At 38.3% G+C, this 17,562-nt stretch overlaps 1 protein-coding gene across 1 annotated transcript; it reads left to right on the top strand.

The window, feature by feature from the left end:
• Window positions 1-1,377: 1,377 nt before the first annotated feature.
• LOC149018508 (uncharacterized) lies at window positions 1,378-3,862 on the top strand. Its single transcript, XM_089153896.1, has 3 exons — window positions 1,378-2,433; window positions 2,483-2,659; window positions 2,801-3,862. Exons 1-3 carry the CDS (start codon window positions 1,378-1,380, stop codon window positions 3,860-3,862), a joined length of 2,295 nt encoding a protein of 764 aa, XP_089010022.1.
• Window positions 3,863-17,562: the final 13,700 nt, after the last annotated feature.

Raw genomic sequence — 17,562 nt, 5'->3', positions numbered from 1 at the left:
TCCAATTTTCTAGAGCCATCCTCAACTAATATTTTTTTTTTTTCTTTTCATGTTGTTGTGAATAAAATAACCCCATCCGGTTTTTACCGGTCTAACCAAGTTCAACCAAAATCATAAAGATTAGCTGCGGGTCCACCTGAAAACAGAACAAAGATCAAATCATACCCATTCGATCTAAACTAATAATATGACGGTCATTAGGAAGAAAAAGTCAAGTGGGAGAGCTATAAAAGGAACGAGGCGTGCATAGGTAAGTAGGATATTCAAATTCTCAAAGTCCCTCACATTCTTCCCGCATTTTTCCATTAAAGCTTTCCAGAAGCTCTCACTGAGCTCTGGGACGATCATCTCAAACCTAACACTGACTAGATCGTCGGAGACGGAACGCTGATCCCACCGATCGGCATCATTTCTTACAATTCGTTCATCTTACAGGAAGAAGGAGAGATCAAACCAAATCAATTCAGATCTGAGAGCTTGGTGCAAAATCACAGTTCACAAAGCTAGGCGAAATTTGCACCAACAATTGGCGCCATTTGTGGGAAAGTTTTTGCAAATCTAGAACAGAAGTCATGGCTCAATCACTTGAGCGAAAGGAAGCATTACCGTTTGAAATGGTGGAAGCTAATCAAAGAGAACCACGAAGAGTCAATCCAAAGAGAAAGACGAAAGAGACGACATTATCACTGCAACCTCCAACAGTACAAACTCGTCAGAAACAAAAAACAACAGAAGAGCGTTCACCGCATCTAACTGAAATCAATGACAAAGAAAAACAACTTGCAGAAACAGTTGTCGTGGCTTATCAACCAAATCTCGGTTCAAACCAGATTAAAGCTCAATTTGAGAGCATGCAACATTAAATTCTGGAGACGCAGAATCTGATGAGATCATATATATGACAAATTGGAATCCCAGAGGAAAGGAGAGTTCCAATAGCACCAGTCATTAGATCTCGATCTCTTTCCCAAGTAGAGGCGATCTTTGACCAAAATCCTCAAATGCAAGAGTTGAGATAGAGCCAAAGGAAATCAAGCTTCAAAGAAGGTGAAGGAGAAAGTGCCAATCCAAATTACATTCTACTGGAACTTGATGATTAATTCTCAAGTAGAAACGATCCAGTGAGCCAAAGCAAAAGGAGTAAAACTCTTGGGAGCCGTAGAGATTGTAAGGAGAAAGAGCAATCAATGAGTAGTCATTCTAAAGTTCATGGAGCTGAGATCAGTAAAGATTTAAGCTTCTAAACGATCAAATCTAGTGACTGACGAATAAAGACAATAAAGAAGTCATTGAGGAGAATTTGGATCACAATCCGTTCTCAAGAGAAAAAATGACACCTCCACTACCTCTCACAATTTTAAACTTCTAGTGTTTACTATGTATGATGGGAGCACAGATCCGATTGAGCATTTGGCTCAGTTCAATTCTGTTATGATGCTGGCAGGGAATTCAGATGTGATGAAATGCAAATCATTTCCTTCATCCCTCAAAGGTCCTGCAACAACCTGGTTCTTCAGCTTGCAACCAAATTCAATTGGAAATTTCAAAGACCTTACTAGAATCTTTCTGTCAAGGTTCCAAAGCAGCATGAAAAGTAGCAAAACTATTGATAATCTGGAGGCGATTCGTCAAAAACCAGTTGAATCAATGCGGAATTATATGAAGCGATTCAATCAAGAGTCGATCCTGATTAAAAATCTTAATGAGACTGTTGCCTATGATGCTATGTTTAGAGGTCTAACTGATGATCACCTGCTGGAGTTTTTGATCATGAATAAGCCTGCAAACATCACAGAATTAACATCACGGTGCAATCAGTACACCAACATGAAGGATATCTTGCAGGCTAGAAAGGAAACCGATGGTGATGGAAGCAAAAGGAAGGAAAATGGAACACTACAGTCATATCAAAAAGACCAAAGGAGTAGTAGAAATTTTCCAAGAAATGATCGACAGATCAGAAGGTACATTCCACGTCCATTTCCAGAAAATTATACGCCCTTGAACTCCAGAAGATTAGAAATTCTAATGCAAATTCAACATCAAAGATTTGTGAAGTGGCCAACACCGATGATTGCAAAAGCTGAAGAAAGAAATCCAAATAAATATTGTAGGTTCCACAGGGATCATGGTCATGATACGGACGATAGTAGGATTCTGAAAAATGAAATTGAACGATTGATCAGTCAGGGACGACTTGATCGATATGTTCAAAGGAGAAATGGAGGAGTCCAAAGAAATGCTGCTGATCAACCTCGGAGATGGAATAAAAGAGGACCAGGAAGGGAAGATCAGGTGAGAAAAGGCTCTCAATCTAATTCTCCAGTGGGAAATCTTGGAGATCAAGAGGGTTCAGCAAAAGTAGTCTCCAATTATGACCATACTAGGAAGTTTAGACTTGACTTCAGTTTCAAAATCCAGGGCTCATGCCAGGTTTGTCAACTCTATTGAATCTCATATTGTTCCAACAAGAATTAAAAAGATGAAGGAAATAGTCTTCACGGAGGAGGAAATGATTGGGATTCAGGAACCACATGATGATGTTATTGTAGTTATTATTGAAGTGGCAAACAGGGACATTCACAGAGTTTTAGTAGATACAGGATCTTCGGTAGACATCATGTCTTATGAAGCTTTCCTACGTCTAAAACTGGATTTGGTAAAGATAATACCATGCGGGACTAGGTTGTTTGGATTTTCTAGATAATCCACTCCCGTGGAAGGAACTGTGGAATTAACAGTGACTTTGGGATCTCGTCTACAAACAGTGACTACGGTCACTAAGTTTTTGCTGATCAAGAACCTATCGGCCTACAATGTGATTCTGGGAAGATCAATTTTGAATTCGGTTGGTGCTATTGTCTCAACAAGACATTTAAAGATGAAGTTCCCAATAGAAGCAGGTGGTGGAGAATGCAAATCTGATCAAAAATTTTCAAGACAATGTTATACAACGTTCTTGAAAGACTCAAAATCCCAAGGTAAGGCACTGGCCTTAATTGTTGAAATTATGGACAACAGAGATGAGGAGAAAATTCAAAGAGGAGAGCCAGTAGAAAAGTTGGAGAAATTCTCGTTGAATCTTGAGAATTCAGAAAAAGGGACCATGATTGGAGCTAATCAGTCTGATCAAGACAAAATGTTGCTAAAAAAGTTCCTTCAAAATAATGCAGATGTGTTCCCTGGGTCAGCCCAATACATGCCGGGGCTGAGCAGAGAAGTTGTGGAACAATGTCTTTGGATTGACCATGCCGTCAAACTACTAAAACAACGAAGAAGAAACTTTTCATCAGAAAAGCATGAAGCAATCAAAGTAGAAGTGGAGAAACTCAAGAAAATCGAGTTTATAGAGCAAATTGAATGTCCCAAATGGCTTGCGAACGTGGTGATGGTTAAGAAGCATAACGGCAAGTGGAGGATGTGTGTAGATTATACTGATCTGAACAAAGCTTGCCTCAAAGACTGTTATCTACTGCCACAAATTGATCAACTTATTGACGCCACTTTAGGTCAGCAAATGCTAAGCTTTATAGATGCATATTCTGGTTATAACCAGATTATGATGGAAAAAGAAGATCAATCTCATACAGCGTTTATGACTAATTGTGAAAGTTATTGTTACAAAGTTATGCCCTTCGGTTTAAAAAATGTTGAAGCAATATATCAAAGGGCAATGAAAAAGTTATTTGCTGATCAAATTGGGCGTAATATGGAGGTATATGTGGTTGATCTCCTGTTGAAAAGTCAATTTAAGGCTGATCATCTTTTTGACTTGGAAGAATGCTTCAATGTACTGAGAAAAAATGGGATGAGGCTTAATTTAAAAAATGTGCATTCGGAGTCTCATCCGGGAAGTTTTTAGGGTACATGATTACCCAAAGAGGGATTGAATCAAATCCGGAAAAAATCAAAGCAATTCTAGATGTGCCACCTCCAAGCAATATGAAAGAGATTCAAAGTCTGACAAGGAAGATAGCAGCCCCGAGTAGATTCATATTCAAATCTTGTGACAAATGTGCTCCATTCTTCAAGGCGCTCAAAAATATGAATGCTACGAATGAGTTTAGATGGTCTGAGGACTGTCAAGCCTCCTTCTAGGAGCTAAAAAGAAGATTGACCAGCCCACCAGTTCTATCCAGACCAATCTCAAGAGAAACACTGCAAATATACTTATCCTCTTCAAAGGCAGCAATGAGTGCAATATTAATTCGAGAAGAAGGTACGGTTCAAAACCCAATATATTTCATGAGCCATACGTTATTGGATGTAGAAACTAGATATCCTGATTTCAAAAAGCAAGCTTTGGCCCTGATAATAGCTACCAAAAAACTTAGGCCTTATTTCCATGACCATTTAGTCATTGTTTTGACTAACTAGCAGTAAAAAAGATCCTGCACAAGCCTGATCTTTCTGGGAGGATGGTTTCTTGGGTTGTGGAGCTGACAGAATATGATATTGAGTATAAGCCTAGGATTGCTATAAAGGCACAAATTCTTGTAAACTTCATTGTTGAGAGTGTCTCGCCACCCATGGGTCGAGGAAATCCCAGTGAAATTCTTGGTAGATGGAATCTCCATGTTGACGGCTTGAGTCACTCTCAGGTAGGGGTGTCAATGGTGTGGTTTGGGACGGTTTTGGGCTAGGCCTAAAGGTTTCAGGCTGAAAAACACCTAGCCCAAACACGGCCCATTAGCAAAATAACGGTTTCGGTTTGGTGCGGTTTGGGTTCGGGCTAACTAACGGTTTAGGCTAACGGTTTAGATTTGGGTTGACTAATGGTTAATGGTGTGTAAGAAAAAGAACAAGAAGAAACAATTGAGCATCCTACAACAAAAGCGAAAATCATATGGAAAGCTAAGTTGCTATTGGTCAATTTCCATTAAGAAAAACCCACCCATTCTATACAAATCAAGAACCTAGATATTAAGTAGTAAAATGACTATTTGATCTTTGAATTCATGCTTAATTTTTTTAGTTGTCTATACCAACTACCTAATGGTAATATAATGATTCAAATATTATTTAATGTAAAATTACAAAACAGGTTGTAAAAGGGGTTATAACGGGTTGCGGTTCGGTTTCAAGTTGGTGCGGGCTCCACAACCCTCAGCCCAATCACGGCCCATTAAGGTTTGGTTCGGGCCAGTTCGGGCTATAATGGGCCGGTGCGATTTGTTTTAACGATTCGGGCTATAAATTGACACCCCTACTCTCAGGGGTCTGGAGCAAGTTTAATTTTACAAAGTCTAGTTGGCTTAGTAATCCAAAGTGCTCTTCATTTTGGATTTCATGCTTCAAATAATGAAGCGGAGTATGAGGCTCTTATTGCAAGACTTCGTCTAGCAAAATCCCTATGCGTGCAATATCTGGAGGTGAAGAGTGACTCAGAATTGGTAGTCACTCAGGTGATAGGAGTATATGAAGTTAAAGACACCAGGATGATCAGTTATCTTAAAAAAGTGATCGAGTGTAAAGCTTGGTTCTTAAATTTTCTAATAATAAGAATCCCAAGGAGTCAGAACATGATGGCCGACTCTATGGCAAAATTGGCTTTAGTAAAATATGCTTCATTACCATAAGCTGTATATATTGAAGAATTGAACACTCCGGCATACTCAGAGCTAGAGATAATGGAGATTGATACTGAAATATCCTAGATGGATCCCATAGTGGAATATCTCAAAAATGACGTCCAGCCCGATGATAAGGAGAAAGCCAAAACTTTGAGAAGAAGAGCAGCAAAGTATATTCTGAAAAATGGACTACTTTATAAGAGGACAATTTATGGCCCATTGTTGAAATGTTTGGGTCCATCTGACGAACAATATGCATTGGCAGAGGTGCGTGAAGGGATTTGTGGGAGTCATCCGGGGGGCAGAGATTTGGCTTACAAAGTTTTAAGACAGGGGTTTTATTGGCCACAGATGCAGTTAGAAGCAATTGATTATGTAAGGAGATGTCATCAGTGTCAAATTCATGCTCCCATTCAAAAGCAACCTACAGATTAGTTAACTTCCATTTTGAATCCCATTCCATTTGCAATGTGGGGAATGGATATTCTTGGCTCGTTCCCTACTGCATCAAGAGGAAGGAAATATGTAGTGGCAAAGATTGAATATTTTACTAAGTGGGTAGAAGCAAAGGCTCTAGCAACCACAACTACAAGTCATAAGGAGAATTTCTTCAGAAACAAAATCATATTCAGGTTTGGATTGCCTAAAGTCTTATTGACAGACCATGGAACGCAATTCGTTAATGAGAAGTTCAAGGAGTTCTATGCTCATTATCATATTGAGTATAAAAACTCCTTTGTTGCTTACCCCCAATGCAATGGTCAAATCAAGATAAAAAAAAAGAACTTTATTGCAAGGGATCAAAAGGAGATTGGACGAGGCAAATGGTTTATGGGCATATCGAACTACTACTAGAACCCCAACAGGGGAAACACCTTTTAAATTGGCCTATGGATCAGAAGCATTGGCCCCAGTGGAGTTAATGGTAGGATCTAAGAGATCAGAGGAATTCAATCCGATGACAAATGAAGATGGATAGAGGGTTAATCTAGAGTTTTTGGATGAAGTCCGAGAAAATGCATTGTATTGAAATATTGATATCAAAGAAAAACAACAGCGTATTACAACGCTCGTATTAGGCCCAGATCTTTCAAAGTTGGTGACTTGGTTCTAAGAAAGAAGTCAGCATTAGATCCAAGAAATTGCGGAAAGCTGTCTGCAAATTGGGAAGGACCATATGTGGTGACCAAGGTCGTTAGTTCAAATGCGTCCTGGCTCACGGATTTACACGGGACCTACTTAAGGTGACCGTGGAATGTAATTCACCTCAAAAAATATTATCAGTAGTAAAAGCGAAGATTCGTACTATTTCCAAAAAGTCTACTCTCATCAAAATTTTGCCTATAAGATTCCTCATAGATTAAGCCTTCCAAGGCTTGATCATGCTTTTCGAAGCTGATCACAAGTTAAGCCTTCCGAGGCCTGGTCATGCTTTCCAAAGCTGATCATAGGTTAAGCCTTCCGAGGCCTAATCATGCTTTCCGAAGCTATCAAGGATCATGCCTTCCAAGGACGATCCAAACTTTCCGTAAGTCAGGCTTTCAGTAAGCCAAGCCTTCCGAGGCCTGATCATGCTTTTCAAAGCCGATCAAGGATCATGCCTTCCGAGGATGATCCAGACTTTTTGTAAGTCAGGCTTTTAGTAATCCAAGCCTTCCAAGGCCTGATCATGCTTTCCAAAGTTTATCACAGGTTAAGCCTTCCGAGGCCTGATCATGCTTTCCGAAGGTAATCAAGGATCATGCCTTCTGAGGATGATCCAGACTTTCCGTAAGTCAGGCTTTTAGTAAGCCAAGCCTTCCGAGGCCTGATCACGCTTTCTGAAGCTGATCAAGGATCATGCCTTCTGAGGATGATCCAGACTTTCCGTAAGTCAAGCTTTCAGTAAGCCAAGCCTTCCGAGGCCTGATCATGCTTTCCGAAGCTGATCAAGGATCATGCCTTTCGAGGATGATCCAGACTTTCCGTAAGTCAGGCTTTCAATAAGCCAAGCCTTCTAAGGCCTGGTCATGTTTTCTGAAAAAGATCAGAGACATCTAACAAGCTAAGTTACATAAAGTATCACTTGTTAGCTGATCAAATTACTAAGGCATTTGTCAACTGTTTTTGGAAACATAGAAAGTGAAAGAGAAAGAGATTCATTGATTAGAATATTAAAGTCAAAGGTGATCCAAACACAGAAGGATCAACAAGTCAAAATGTCAAAGATAAAGAAAAAGAGCTAAACAGGAGGACTCTCATCATCATTGTTGGCAGAAAGATCATTATCAGAGCCACTGGCTTCAGCAGATTCAGCAGAGCTTGAAGCTAACTCCTTAGAGGAATCTTCTTCGTCAATCTCTTCTGAAGAAATTTCAGATATTGGGTATTTCAAATTGTGAGCAACAAAGAACTTTATGGTGGGCAGAGAGCAGGAAGGAACCACTTTGAAGTTGAAATCGAGGTGTGCCTTGAGAACTTCACCCCAAATCTCATCGATATAGACCTTAAACACATCCTTGCAAAATTTCAGGAATGTTGGATTTTCCTTCACCTGGTTTATAGCAGCAGTAACAGTAATAAAGGCAAGCTCATAATCGTCACTAATTCTCTTCTTTTCAATCTCAAACTGCCTTTCTTTTTTCTTGTAAGCTTGTACCATGGCTGCTTTTTCCTGAGAAATTCCATCTAAACTTGACATCAAGTTGTTTCTCTCAAATTCCAACTCAGACTTGTCCTGGGCAAGAGAATCAACAATCTATTGAAGTCGTTTAGTTTTCCTTTCCTAGTGAGGGTTTTCCTTTTCAATTCTTTGGAATTTTACCAAAGATTCATCTTTTTCTTTCTCAACACTCCTAGACCAAGCGAAGGCCCTATCCAATTTACTTTGTAATTCCCTTGTCTCAAATTTGGCAAGCCTGGCCCTTTCTAGGGCATCATTCTTCAACATTTCCATTTGCAGCAAGTCCTCCTTATACTTCATTAGAGAAGATTTTAAACCTGAATTTTCTTCCTGCAAATCACGACAAAAATCAGAACACATGGCAAAGTCATCTTGTAAATCATCAATCTCATTAGTCAACTCTTTTTCTTTCAGTTGAGTAGCTTCTAAATTTCTTGCTGAACGTCTCAAGTTACTTCTGAGATCTTGTACCTCATTGGCCAATTCAATATTCTTGTTGAGGAAGTCTTGATTTTCTAAAGACAAAATATTTTCTCTTTCAATAATCTCTAAAAAGCATTGAAGGCAGCACCAAAACATCTGCAATAAGAGTAAAGAAGTTCAGTAAAATGGAAAGTGAAAGATATAGTTTTTCAAAAGAAAAGTTGATTTCTTACCCCCAAGCATGAGTGTAGAGACTGACATCACTCATTCTGGTTGTTTCTCTTTTATCCCCAGGAATTCTGCCTTTTCTACCCATTCACGAGCAATTTCCCAATTCCAATTGGAACTGTGGTTCTCCTTCAGGTTCCAAAGAGGAACGAAGGGATCGCTAGAGTTGGCAACACTCTGGGTATCCTCCAATTGACCAAGATCAGCATGGTGAGGTACATCAATTCCATCAACTTCATGGTGATTCAAGGCAGCATCATTAGAAGCAACCTAATGGTCGACAACTTCAGCTGCAATGTTTTCTTGGTTTCTAGGACTGATGGGGAGATCAACCAGGGAATTTGGAACTGGTGGAACTATAAGTTGTTCTAAAGCTAATGGAGCCAGAACAGGGATAGCATTAATGTCTGGAACATTAGTGTCTAGAACAACAATGTCTGGAGCAGGGACAAGTGGATTTACATCCAAATTATAAGGGGCAGTAACGGGAGTAACATCGACAAAAGTAATATTCTGAATAGCATCAGTGGGAGCAACACTCTCTTGCAAAATATTTTCTTCAACAGCATTCTCTGGCAGAATATTTTCTTCAGGGATATTCTCCTTAGGAATACTTCCGGGAGGAGGAGCAGGGTCATTCTCATCAAACAATTCATCAGCCATTTGAACAATAACATCACCTACAGCACGAGTGATAATTTCTTCAGCGATTTTGTTCAGCTGATTAAGGAAATATTCAAAAAATTCCTCACCTTGAACCTCAGGATCAACTATTTTCTCAGAAAGGGGTGTGTTATTATCAGGGGGAGGAATGGACATTGAAGAAGTTAAAACTTCCTGATCTACGGACTGAACAGGCTCAACCACTTTCTCTGCATTCTCGCCCTTAGGATCAACTTTTTCTAGGGAGAAGAGGGTGTGGGAACTTTTCTGGGTTTACCTTATTTGGTGGAAGTCAACTCCTGACTTGAGAAGGGATGCATGGAGCAGAGTCTTCTCCTTGAGGTTCTAGACTTTTTTGTGACCTTCACCAACTGAAACTTTAACAATGTTCATGTCGGAAACCAAAGTCATCTGGTAGTCATTGAGAACAGGGCGATGGGAATCAAACTCCATGTATGTTTATCATAGTCATTGAGAACAGGGTGATGATTCAGAGGAGAAAAAGAGTCTTGAGTATGCAAGCTCCATCGGGAAAGATAGTTGGGAGTCAAAATGGTACAAAAAATGTATCTTTCTCTCCATCTTTTATTATCATGAGGAATGGAGGAATCAGTGAAGATGGGGCACTTACCTAACTCATTGGTGATGCAAGTTCTCCTGGAGAAATGGACATAGCCACATTCACAACCAACTTTCAAAGTCTAAAAATTTCTGAAGAGATCAATGGAGGGAGTATGCCCCAACTTATGGAGAAAAGCAAAGAAACAATAAACAAGCCTCCAACTGTTTGGAGTGAGTTGAGAAGGACAAAGTCGGTAGTAATGAAGAAGAGATTGAACTATGGGAATCAAAGGGACTCTAAATCCAAACTCAAGGTGATCAAGATAAAAAGCAATAACACTAAGGTCAATGTTATAGGGCGATCAGAGGGTTCAGGAACCAAAGCTCTGACTTCGGAGGAAAGTAGTATTCCTGCAAGCAAGAGGACAAATGAGATTTCTTAATGATAGAAGGGTACCATTCAGGCCCAGCGTATTTTGTGTTCTTCTTCTGACTAGCAATGCTCAAAGGATGATATGGGGTAATAACTTCATCATGAGCATATGGAGCAGGTTTCCAGTCTAATGGAGTTTCATCAGAAAGAACAACACTTAGGGTTTGTTCATTACTGATCAAGTTTGAAGGAATTTCTACTTGAATAGAATAACTGGGGGCTGAAGGATTAGTAGAAGGATCCATGCAAGAAGAAAAAGAAAGAGAACAAAGGTCCAGAAAATGGAAATGATCTTTAGGAAAGGTAAAGAGAAGTTGCAGACAATTGAAGAAGGCAAGACAGTTCGAAGGGAAGTTATGGAAAATGAGAGATGACAAAGAGCAAGTAAATATAGAGTGTGAAGTGACGTTGTTGGAAACTCTTGAAATTTGGAGGGAAGATATACGATGCTTCAAATCAACGGCTGTAACTGATCGTAATCGATGTCAGAAGTTAATAGTTTGATGGGGGGAAATAGTCAAATTGAACACATGGACAAAGCAGAGAGGTCAAAGAAAATATGGGAATCATGCGATGAATAATAAATCACATTTGAAAATCGTGTGGTCAGTATTTGTAAAACTGAAGAGTCGCATTTATGAAGAGGTTGAAAAAGTTGACAAATAAAGATTTTCTACGATTTTTAAAATGATTTGGGGGCTAAGCACAGTAACTTGATAATTACAGTGGCTGACTACATTCCCAAGAGGATCATAAACCCATTTTTCTTAAATGGAGGTCAGATCGTGGATTAATAAATGTGGATTATGGAAAATCAAAATTACAGTTGTGAATGTAAATTAAGTGGTTTTGAAAGTTTAAACATTGGTAAATCAAGGCTCAGCCATGTGGAGGGTAAAATTCAAACCTGGCGTTGTGGATCAGATGTTTAAAAGAAGATGATAAATTTTGATGGTCAAGTGCAGAAGTAACGGCTCTGATTGAATCCATTTTCCATTGATTGATCTCTTCAGCTGAATTGAATTGGGTGATGACTGATGATCTCTACAGGTTGACAGATGAGCTCAGAATTCTAATGAGCTCTATGAAGCCTTAGATTGATCTCAGAATTTCTGATGAACTCTCTCAATTGAAGGATGAACTCAGCACCCAAATAATCCCTCATGACTGGAGATGAGCTCAAGCACTAAAGAATTCTCACAACTTATGTCAAGCCAAGAAATGAATCAAAGATGACCAAAAACAGTTAAGTTGGTTGACCAAAAACAGTTAAGTTGGTTGACCAAAGGAAAAACTGAAACTTCCTGATCAAAGTTTCAATTTGATTTTAACCTGATCAGCACGCTTGGGAGCTCGTGTTGTGAATAAAATATCCCCTTCAAGTTTATACCAGGTTCAACCAAAATCATAAAGATCAATTGCCGGTCCGCCCGAAAATAGAACAAAGATCAAATCATACCCATTCAATCTAAACTGATAATCTGATGGTCATTAGGAAGAGAAAATCAAGTGGGAGAGCTATAAAAGGAATGAGGCATCCACAGGTAAGTAGGATATTCAAATTCTCAAAGTCTCTCACATTCTTCCTGCTTTTTTCCATTAAAGCTTTCCAGAAGCTCTCACTGAGCTCTAGAACGATCTTCTCAAACCTAACACTGACTAGATCATCGGAGATGGAACGCCGATCCCACAGATCGACACCGTTTCTAACAATTCGTTCATCTTACAGGAAGAAGGAGAGATCAAACCAGATCGATCCAGATTTGAGAGCTTGGTGCAAAATCACGGTTCAACGAGCCAGTCGAAATCTGCACCAACACATGTTGTCCTCATTAGTACATGATTTTGTAACTTTTAAGTGTTTAACAAACAAAGAGCACTAATTGTGTTTTTCCGAGTGATCAGTCGCTATAAATGGTTTGTAACTTGCCATTACATTTTTTAACTAATTTTATTTACATTTGAGAGTTTATCAAATCGATGAGGAATGTATCTCTTAATATTATGATATTTTGAGCAAATTGTTCTGGCACCCTAAAACAAAGGCCTTGATTCAAGCCCATTTTAAGTTTAAAAAAATATTTATCCCTTTTTCTATTAGAATGGTTAGTATTAAGACAAAACGGTCATCATACCCTTCCACAAAAGGGTTAAAGACTAAATAAAAATAAATAAAACCATTGGTTTCAGGTTTTTCTTTTTATTGTCTTGGTTAATCTGTTACTTAAATCTTAGGAGGAAAAGAAAATTTTCTGCAAAACATCATGCATCGACCTTAACAAAACCAAAGAATGGCTTCCTTTTTCTAATAGAATCTTGAAGAACGTGAGTAAAGGAAAGAGAATTTAATGAAATAAGGGAGGATGGAACAAAAACAAAATATCTATTTGCACTTATAATGGATGAATCAACTTAAGACATTCAAGATGAGGTTCCTTGATGTATGTTTTTTGCTGATGATATTGTATTGATATATGAGACTCAAGTAGGGATAAATACCAACTTAGAATCATGGAGAGTTGCTTTGGAATCAAGAGACTTTTAACAAGTAGAACAAAAACAGAGTATCTAATTTGTAACTTTAGTCATGATCGGACAGACAATGAAGTGGTGAAACTTGACAATAAGGAGATTCTTCAAAGTGATTGTTTTAGGTACTTTGGTTCAATCATAAATAAAAGAGGTGATATAGAAGATGATGTTTCCTAAATAATCAAAATAGGGTGAATGAAGTGGAGAGGTGCATTTAGGATCTTGTATGATCAACATATTCCATTAAAGCTTAAAGAAAAATTCCATAGGTCATTCGACCAACTATAATGTACGGCGCAAAGTGTTGGGATATTAAAAAGAATCATAGAGATAAACTCAGTGTAGCAAAAATGAAGATGTTAAGATGAATGAGTGGCAAGACTAGGAATAATAAGATAAGGAATGATCATATTGGAGTTGATCTGAGAGTTCCTCTCATAAGTGATAAGCTACGAGAAAATCATTTGAGGTGGTACGGCCACGTTCAACAAAGGCCTTTAAATGCCCCTGTATGGAGATGTGATATAATCTAAATTGAAGGAACTATGAGAGCTAGGGGTAGACCTAAGATAACCTTAAAAGAAGTGGTGAGAAAGGATACGCATAGCTTAGGCCTTGCATTTAGCATTGCCTCAAACAGAACTAACTGGGGGGAAAGAATCCTTGTAGCTAACCCCATTTAGTTGGAAAAAGGCTTGTTGTTGTTGTTGTTGTTGTTGTAAGGGAAGATGGAACAAATTGAGAAATCCAGAGAAACGTAGTGAGGGCATAAACAAGCAGGCATTTGGTTGGCATGGTGGCACTAATTGGGGTTATTCGGGAGTGAGAAAAGAAGAAGAAATACGGAAATAGCTACAACTACTTATCTCTCTGTCTCAATAGGATTTCCTCTTGTGTTTCCATGACGTTGCTTCTCTCACCCTGCTACTTCCCTACTTTCTTTACTCTCTGCTACTTGCATCTTTATGTCCCCATTTTGTGCTATTCTCTCTATGGTTCCCTTATTCTTCTTATTCATTTTCTTTATATTGTTGTTCATATTGTTCTGGACACAATTGCATCCCAAGATAAGTGAAGTGTCTTCCCTTATTCCTGAACTTCTTTCATTTCAAATTTATAGTGTTGCCTCTTACCCGAAGGGCGACTCCTCCTTTGGCAAGTCATAATCAATATTGAGGTGGAAAATGTTGAGGTATTCAAGTCATACTCAAATATGGTTTAGGTATTTCAATTACACCCAACATATATCCTAATAGCCATCAGTTAGTTATGATCCAATGGTATAATGGGCCTTCGTGGGAGAGTCCAACTAACTATAGAACCTAGTGTTGTTCTCAAAATACTAGTTGGAAGCAACGGTATGGGTATTCCAAATTAGATACTTAGGGTGTAATGCTTTAACCAACCTTGTGTTTAAATCCTAAACCCTAACAATCTTAAAGCATTACAAGTTTTCCTCAAGTTAATCATACGAGAAGTGATCAACGAGTTCATTTGTGAGGTAGTACTAATCTTCAAATTCCATTTTGGGTGTAAATCAACCGTAAAGATTATAATGGATGTCGTTCCAATTGATATGGTCAAACTGCAGACTTTTAATGGGTCTGAGTTTAATGCCTAAAAAAGAAATACACAATTTGGATTAAAATTTCTGAAAGTGCTTTATATAGTACAAACCTCCTTTGAAGATACTGTTGAGAATGTTGATGAAATACAATGGACAAGAGATGAGGATTTTTGTAGGGATTAATTGTTGAATGTCCTGTCAAATAGATTTGCAGAAACCTCTAGCAAATATAAAAGTGCTAAGGAAATATGGAACAACCTAGAAGTAGTTCCTTTTACAAAAGAAATTAATTTCACTTAGCTTTTTATGCAATGTTGGCATGTGTTTTTCCTTTCATAGTGATAGTGTGACTTTATCCGTTAATTCTCACTACTTTGATTGTGCTTATCTAATTAATGATATGTATAGACTAAGTTTAGGAAATGAGACAATAAATCATACTAATTCAAGTTTAATTGATCCTAAGACATTACATTGCAGATTGGGATATGTGAACTATAGGAAGATGGTCCAGTTTTCCAAAACTCATAGCATACCATTAGATACTTCTAAACACTTTAACAGATGTGAAGTGTTTGCCCAAACAAAAATTGCTAGAAATCATTTTCGTCAAGTTTCTAGAAGCACACAACTTTTAGAATTAATACATTATGATCTTTGTGATTTTAAGAATTTCACAACTTTAGGAGAATAGAAGTATTTAATTACATTTATAGACGATTTTTCTAGATATTGTCATATTTATCTATTAAAATCAAAAGATGGAGCATTTGAAAAATTCAAAATTTTTAAGAGTAAAGTTAAAAATCAGTTAAATTTAAAATTAAACAACTTATAAGTGATAGAGGAGGTGAATATTCTTTGACAGAGTTCAAAAACATTTTGTCCCTCTTAAGGGTATAATTTTGAAACTGCTTCACCTTAATCGCCCCAATCAAATGGCATAGCTGGACATAAGAACATAACATTAATGGAAATGTTGAACTCCATGTTGTTGATTGCTGACATGCTTGCCTGTTATTGGGGAGAAGCAGCATTAACTGCAAATCACATTCTAAATAGGTTACCACAAGCAAAATTGACTAAAACTCCATATGAATTGTGGCATAAATATCCTTGTAAAATTAACCACTTAAAGACCTAGGGTTGTATTGCTTATATAAGGATACAAGACCCTAGAAGACCTAAGGTGGGTGTGAAATCCCCCAAATTCTTAACCCGAAAATCCATATTGTATGTCTAAAAACCCAGAGTGCGGGTAAGAAGGCAACTATGGGCCATCCAAGTAGAGACCATTGGATTGGTTTCTGAACCAATGGAATTAGATGGAGATGATGCTGAGTTGGGAGTTCTATCAAAATTTGGAAGAAAATCTAACTTAGGTGTTGACAGACTTGGTAGATGGATTAAGTATAGTATGATGACACATATAGAAGGTCCCGAAAAATTAGGTAGGACTATTCTATAGAATAGAATAGGAGCTAAGGCAAAGCTAGGGCATTCAGGGTCTTAACTTTGCTCCTGGAACAAAAGTACCAGGGGCTGGTTGTCTGCCTTGGTCACCCCAGGCGACCAGCCTAATTTCGGGGAAAAAGGGCAATTTTGGAAAAAAATATTTTTTAAGCCCAATGTGTTTTTGTTTTCAAACATGTCATTATGTTCTAAATCCATAAGAGAATGTCAAAGCTCCTTAGAGAACACTCCCCAAGGTGAAGGACAACGTGGAGAGCATCCGTCAAGGTTTCCGAGCGGCGATTTGCTTTCATATAAGTCAGTATTCATCTTCTTCGTTCTAGTTCTCTTCTATGATTGATTCCTCCTACTGCCAAGACCTAGTTGAAGGCTTCTAGTTGTTGTAACAACCTAATTCTTCTATCTTCTTTACTATAGAGTAAATCCCCATTCACTCTGGCTCATCTGTGAATCTTTCGGATAGATTTTGGAGAAGACCTAATATAGGATTCGTTAGGTTTTTATTCTTTTTGCTTTGTTTGATCTCTAAATCATGATAGATCATGTTCTAGTATGATTTCATAATTTTCTAAAATATTTTTAGAGTATTTTAGAACCCAAACGGGAAGCTTTCTGTCAATCTGAGCCAAATTTGTCCCTACACGAAAGGCTGGTTGAATGGCCTGGTTGCCTTGGGCGACCCACCCAAGCAATTAGCCCATGCTTTGGCAGATTGCATGTCCTGGTTGCCCCAGAGCCCAACCAACCACACCCTGCTGTGTTGGTTATTTGTTTCTCTTTTCAATGTCACTCCTCTAGGTTTATTTCTAGCTTTGAACCAACATATTAATACGACTTTTTGGGAAGCGTGAACATACTCTTTGACCTATTTTACAAGGTTACAAATCAATAGCAAGGTGAGGACGTTCACTTGCACATAACCATTGTTACATTCTTGATTGTTATAAAACTTGCTTATATGATTGATTACATGTTGTTGTTTTAGGGTTTAGGAATGATGTTTATGACTATGAAATTACAGAATATAAGTGATTAGTGATGCCCTTGATATATGGATCAACATGTGACTGTATGGACTTAGATTGACTTGTGAATTGAGAATGTGATTGAATCCTCTTGTTCTGTGAATGTAAGTCATGATTGTGAATTGGGGAATACCTAATTAGGTGTTTCTATCTTGGGACACAATCCTTTGATGCCCCTCGGCATTTTTAATGATTACTGGATGTCATAACTAGAAAGTCTGGTGGAGTTTGGTTAGAAACCCATCATATCATGCCCTATCGGTCTGGGTATTGATGCCTAGTGGCCTGTGGCAATATTGTGGGGTGGTAGGTGCTCAAGATAGGTAACCAACCCACGAGAGGATACAACCACATTGTGGGGGGCATTCATTGGTAAGGTTGGATATAATAGACTTGGGCTCATGGGAGCTTAAGACCAGTAG

Source organism: Hakea prostrata, chromosome 4 (assembly GCF_041222555.1).
Source record: "Hakea prostrata isolate BN-2017 chromosome 4, UWA_Hpros_2, whole genome shotgun sequence".
Classification (NCBI taxonomy): domain Eukaryota; kingdom Viridiplantae; phylum Streptophyta; class Magnoliopsida; order Proteales; family Proteaceae; genus Hakea; species Hakea prostrata.
The sequence above is the reverse complement of the archived record's forward strand: the minus strand, read 5'-3'. Positions and strand labels throughout refer to the sequence as shown.

What these genes read in the sequence shown, in the direction of transcription:
- LOC149018508 (XM_089153896.1), top strand. Translation starts at nt 1,378, where the DNA reads ATGTATGATGGGAGCACAGATCCGATTGAGCATTTGGCTCAGTTCAAT. An exon ending in AAATCCAGGGCTCATGCCAG is followed by an intron (nt 2,434 to 2,482) that starts GTTTGTCAACTC and finishes AGAATTAAAAAG; the next exon opens with ATGAAGGAAATAGTCTTCAC. An exon ending in TACGTCTAAAACTGGATTTG is followed by an intron (nt 2,660 to 2,800) that starts GTAAAGATAATA and finishes TTGCTGATCAAG; the next exon opens with AACCTATCGGCCTACAATGT.